This window comes from Mesoplodon bidens (assembly GCF_964165515.1).
Source record: "Mesoplodon bidens genome assembly, chromosome: 16".
Lineage (NCBI taxonomy): Eukaryota > Metazoa > Chordata > Mammalia > Artiodactyla > Ziphiidae > Mesoplodon > Mesoplodon bidens.
Window position 1 is genome coordinate 31,655,429 of NC_138173.1, and position 6,446 is coordinate 31,661,874.

A 6,446-nucleotide genomic window follows, 5' to 3' on the forward strand; every position below is an offset into this window, starting at 1 on the left:
ATAGTAGTTGTACTACCCCCACCCCCCAAAAGAAATTTAAACAAGCAAAGACTAGCATTATCTGCTTTAAATTTCTTTTGAAACTTTTCTCTACATAAACCCTACCCCCTCTCAGCTGTCACCTCCATTTCCTTCCTTAACCCTCCCACCAGTCCTTTAATAGAGAACAAACCAGAAGGCATTCTAGAACGCTTTTTTAACCAATCAGAAGGAATGGAATGAAATCCAAGGCCGTGTTCAGAAGATACAAAACTATTTTCCCTCGTCTTTCCTCATGCCCTATACCTACGATTAGTTTTGTCTCATAGCTGAATTTCTAATTTCCAGCATTCCCAAACCATTTTACAAACATCCTTTTATTATTAAGTCTTACAATACTCTAGTCAGGTGAGTATATGTGTTCATTTTATTTTGTTTGAGTAAACAGAAGATTTTAAAGATCAAGTTACTTCTCTATGGTTTATTACTTTTCTTAGACAGCAGTATACAAAAAAATTGACTAATCTGAACTTTAGAAATTGTTTGAACATTCAGATCAGGCCAGTCACCATGGATGTGTAAGTCGTTGTACCCCTATATTCCTTATGTTTTTAGCCCTACAAAAGAATTCTATATGTCAGCTCCTTTCTACCCTCTTCATCCCATTTCTGAGAAAGATAAAATTATTTGTGAGTGGCCTAGGCAATATTTGACCTTTCTGATGCTCCTTTTTGGCATTTAATGTCATGATGTTTAACTTTCATGCCAAAGTACGTTTTAATTTGTTTGGACTTCTTTATTTTGTTTTTTGATACCCTTTTCAAGAGTAAAGGAAATCTTCAGCATAAAATAATATAGTAAGAATAATTTTCTCCCATCTTCTCCACAGAGAATCCCTTGTCAACCTAATGAAGCATTCAAAGAAGACATCTGACTCTTTTCAAGATGAACTTGAAGATTATATCAAAGTGCAGAAAGCCAGAGGCTTAGAGCCAAAGACTTGTTTCAGAAAGATGAGGGAGGATTATTTGGAAACCTGTGGATACAAAGAAGAGGTTGATTCTAGACCCAGGTGTAGAATGTTTTATCAAAGACTCCCTTATGAACCCATCCAGACCTACCAAAGACCATGCAATATGTCACAAGCAGTGGAGAAGCATTTACCTCAGTGGCTACCAGCTCATGACAGCAGACTGAGACGAGACTCCCTGAGCTACTGTCAATTCACCAGGGACTGTTTCTCAGGAAAACCAGTAGCCCTGAACTTCAGTCAACAAGACTATAACTGTAGCTCATACACTGTAGAATCTGGAGTTTACAGGCACCTCTCCTTAGAAAACAGTACCAGTGCCCATCAAACTAGTTATAAACAGATACATCAGAAGAGAAAAAGGCACCCAGAGGAAGGCTGGGAAAAACCAGTAAAGGAGCGGCCCAAGCATAAGAGGAAGAAAGATTATGAGGAAACAGATTTAGACAAACACAAGAGCATCCAAAGAAACAAAACAGAGGTGGAAACAGTCAGAGTCAGTACAGAAAAGCTTAAGAAACAAAAGGAGAAAAAAAGCCGAGATGTAGCCTCTAAGAAAGAGAAACATAAGCATAGAAAAGAGAAAAAGGAACAAGGGAAAGAAAGGACAGAAGAGGACATGCTTTGGGACCAGGCTATCCTTGGATTTTGAAGCTCTTGCATTGGTTCTCCTGAGGTTAAACTGAAAAAATAATTAAGGAGCTTGGTTTTACGATGTCCATGTTCATATCGCTCTTTTCATGTGAACAGGTGTATGGGTATTTTATATTTTTGCATTCACCAGTTGATGGACACCCTCCTCAGCTCCCAGCTACTCTTTTCCTAAACACTTTTTTTTCTCAATTTGTGCAGCATTTTATAACCCTTTGAATGGTATCGCATCCCTATCTCACAAAATGTTTTATTTGTTTTGTTTTTCATTTACACATATTTCAAATAAAGTTAATTTAAGGCACAAGTTACTCAGTAAACTGTTTTGTATTGTATTATTTCAACAAAGCACACACAAAATTTGAGAAGAAATATCTGAAATAATTAAGCTAGCAATATGAATGTGGAGAAGAGAAAAATATAATATTATTTCAAGGTGTTTTTCTGTTAAGTAGCAGTGAAATTCGGTCTTGTTTAGAAGAAGCTTAGGGTGAGGAAAGGCTTACTTTTCTTAAAATTGCTGATATTTGACATATTTTGGTCTTATGAAAATGAACCTTAAGAAGGGAAAAAATGGATTATGTGGGATATAAAAGGGAAAATTGAGGAGTAGCATCTTTGAGAAAGTAAGAGGGCTTTGGGTGGTTCTCAGTTCACGTTATATACATAATTTAGGACAATTTCATTTTTCCAGTTAGTAATATACTTTAGTACTTTCCCATTTAAGTTCTGTATGTATGTATCTCTTTAATGCCTACATAATTTTCAAGTACAGTGATTTACCAAAATTTACTTAAGCAATTACAAATGACAGATTTCTTTGTTTTGTTTTAGTTTAGTTTTTATAAAAAGTGTACTGATTGAAATCTTTATGTTTGTAAGATACATTTCTACAAATGAATTGTGAGATAAAATATTACTCACATTTAAAATTATATGTAGTGTCAAATTCCATCAAAATTTTGAACACCAAACTTTTACCAAAAGCATATGAAATTTTATATTTTCCACACTCTTTTCAACATTGAATATTATCAATTATTTTATCTTTCAAAACTAAATAGTGAAAATAAATGCCATTTTAATTATATTTAGAATTTCTCCAAATATAATTGTAATAACTTTTAATATATGTTAAAATATGTTCTTAGTAAAAAAGCAAAAAAAGAAACTGAAAAAAAAGCATTTTGATTTTTAAAATCAAGGCAACTTAGATTAGACCAGAAAAAAATATTGTTGGGGAGAAAGGAAATGTCCTATACCCTTCTAGGTTCTTCTGTCTGATCTAAGAATTAAATTGGGACTGAGACAGATTAACAGAAGAAAATCAGATTTTAATTTGTGTGTATGGAAATCTCACATACATGAGAGGTTCAAAACTAGAAGGTAAAATGAGGTATATATACCATCCTGAACAAGGACTAGGATAGAGGACTAGAGCTTCCAAGAACAGGGCAATGAGAAGAAGACCAGAAGTTTGGTAATTAGAAGTTTGCACTGTCATGTAGATGGCATCATTTAGATAAAATTTATCTCTTATTATAACTCCTTTTCTGGAAAAATCCAGAATTTAAATTATTCTAGGTAATTAAGGAACAGAGAGTAGTTTATCTTGAGCCCTTAGGTCTCCATTACCTTTAGCTCAAAATAATCCACATGCCAATATGGCACATCTTTTGGGAAGCCTCTTCTGAACCTCTACAATATGAATCAGAGTAAGTTTTCTCTAAGACCAAACATATTTACTTTGTTTAGGGAGAGTGAGGAGCCAAGGGACAGTCATAGAATACAATCTCAGTAGAACTAAACCAAGACTGACCCATGGGAAGAATAATAAATTTAATATCCAGAGATTTCTCTGCTTGCACTAAAAGTGGACTCATGAATTGTCTGTGTGAAGTATCTGCTCTTATTTTCTCATAGGATCCATGAGAATATTCCATTAATGGTGTAGAAACATCAGCTATTGGCCAATGTGTTTTCTTAAATTTTGTTCATCCCTATACAGATTAGTCTAAATGAAATCTTCTTTTTAATGGCTTTGGGTATCAATGAACTCTCAACAGACAAAGTTGGTCCCTGAACCTATAGAATGTGATAATCGTGTGGAAGGAAATACCCTTCACATCCATACTTACATCACACTGAAGACAAATAGCCATAGATCCCTCTCAACTGGAGCAATGATAAAGCACATACTAGTTACTGAGAAATTTTTCCCCCTCCCAATTTGAAATGTTACCTTTATCATGTATTAAATTTCTGCTCATACATAATGATTTCCCCTTAATTTTATATTATTATACAATAAAAGCAGTTTCAGTTACTATAACAAGATAGTGTTTAATGTTTTAAAAATAATAAATAATATATCCTTATTAATTTTCTTATGACTTTTTCCATATTATTAAGGTTAATTTATCAACATGTCAATACCTCTTCAAAATAGTTAATATTTTGATTGAAAATACATTAAATATATCAACAATTTGATCTCATATACCCCTCAAGAAAGTCTTACGATTTTATTCATTCATATTAAATTTTCATGTAATGTTTAACCTTGGAATTTTACAGTTTTTCTATAAATTATTTTAGTAACAGTGAAATATGAGTTTTTCCTTTTAATTTTTTATCACTTTATGTATATTTATGTATATATTATTTTTCAAAGTATTTTACCACATTTTTATATACTGTCACTGGTTCTGTAATTTTCATTTGAATTTCTTCAGTTTTCTAGGTATTCATTCATAGTATTTGTGAGTAATCATGATTTGATGATTCATTTCCAGCATTTATTTCCCTTATTCCTTTTTCTTAATGGTGTTGACCAGAAGGTCAATGATATAAAGTAAGAGCAATAACAATAAGCATCCTTTCCTTCTCTTGTCTAAAATGAGAATGATTTTAGCATTTTATGCAATATTTATTCATGGTTTCTGACAAATATTCTCTGTCATTCTAGGGAAGTTTCATAATATTAATATCTATTACCTTTCATGTTAAATAAGTCTTATTTTTAACAGATGATAGTCACTTCGTTTTCCAACAAAATCATTTGGACTTCTTGATGCCTTTCTTGGTATTTTTGTTTCTATTTTCTATTTAGCAACTCAGCTTTATTCTTTCCAATTCATATGATCGTTTTAGGCTTATCTAGTAAGACAATTTTTATTTAAATTTTCATTTTATTAACCTCTTCTCCCTTACCTCCTTGAAAATAATTTCCACTCAAAATGCTTTCCTTAAAATTTCTTTTATCAATTTTTATTCATCATTCCTTCTAAAACTTCATTAGTTCATTCAATGAAATGATGCAGTAGCAGACTATCATAGCCAAGGAATGGTACCACTCAGATCTCTATAAGAAAATAACTTGCCATTAAGCTACATGGAGCTTATTCCCCCTGCAGTGGAGCTGAGTCTGTTTTGAGCTGAGGCCAGATTCTTCCTAGGCTTCCTTCAATCAAAACCAAGTATGATGGGAATACTAGGACCTGGCTATTTGTGCCCAAATAGAGACTCAAAATAGGCAGTCTTTTCTCTGAATCTCCTGATCAGTGTGCTCAAAATATTGTCAGATATGCATTGCAGTCTGAAAGTTTCCTTGCTCAATCCTGCTTCTTCTCTCCCTTTCCTTTCACTGGCAGCATATCTGTATCACAGTCTGAATGATCTGCTTCCTCTCCATTAAATCTTTCACAGGCTAATTCTTAACAAATCAATTGCACTTCTAACTCCATCTCAGTTGACACACATGCTTTTTGCTGGATGCTAGGCCTAGAGTATTATTTCTTGCCCTCATGTTGCTTACAGTTTAGTAAAGCAGATACACATAACCTAATAATTACAATACAGTAATAGGACTGCAATTGTAGCCTACTAGAACTAGTAAAAGCGTTCAACTTAGATAGCTTTACCAGTTTAGCAGTGTAAATGTGGGCAATTTTATTAGCCTTATTGAACCACTATATCATCATTTATAAAATGGAAATAATAGTTTATTCTTAAGGTTATTGTGAAGGTTACATCACATCACATATAGTAGTATCCAACTATTTAAACTCAGGAATCACCTCTTATAATTAACCACCTAAGAGCATGCCTCCTTAAACCTTGATTACTGAATTGTGGTAGGTACCATGTGCATATCTTTCATTTTCTCTTGTAATTGTTCTTACAATGAGGCTCTGTTTCTCACATTGGTATGGCCATCAATGTACCAATAAACATGCATGTTTATCTCTTAGCAAATATTTGCCTGCTGAATGAACAAATGATCAATAATTTTTTTTCTTCCCCAGCTTACTTGGGCTCCATATCACTGTGCCTCTACCTACAGAAAATGCCCTCTGAATATACAGATTACCATGAAAGCTAAGCATAACATATTTGCAATCATGTCATTAAACTCACTTCTTATTGTACTGTGGTGACTATCATTCATACCATTCAGATTCCTTTTCATTGTTTATTCCAAGTGTGTATATATATCATCATCACTTTTCAGTTTTATGTTTCATATTACTATACTCCTCCTGCTAACTACATAATAGAAATCAGTGGCAAATGAAAACAAAACAAACTTATAAACATACTATCAATGGATGATCAATGTTAGGGGTAAAAATTGAATTTCATTGTAGCTGCCATTTCATATTAAAAAACAAATAATTCCATGTAAAATCAACACTTATCAAGTCAGTGTATTTGCATTTTATTAATCAACTGAAAGCAAAGTAAGTTTAGAGAATTTTAAAAAATAATAACGTCTAGCTACTTA

The 6,446-nt window shown here is 32.9% G+C and overlaps 1 protein-coding gene across 1 annotated transcript; it reads left to right on the forward strand.

Annotated features, from left to right (window-relative positions):
* The first annotated feature begins 303 nt into the window (after window positions 1-303).
* Window positions 304-1,749, forward strand: LOC308630229 (lysine-rich coiled-coil protein 1-like). Its single transcript, XM_081258718.1, has 2 exons — window positions 304-387; window positions 869-1,749. Exon 2 carries the CDS (start codon window positions 888-890, stop codon window positions 1,659-1,661), a length of 774 nt encoding a protein of 257 aa, XP_081114844.1. The 5' UTR covers window positions 304-387; window positions 869-887; the 3' UTR covers window positions 1,662-1,749.
* The last annotated feature ends 4,697 nt before the right edge of the window (window positions 1,750-6,446 follow it).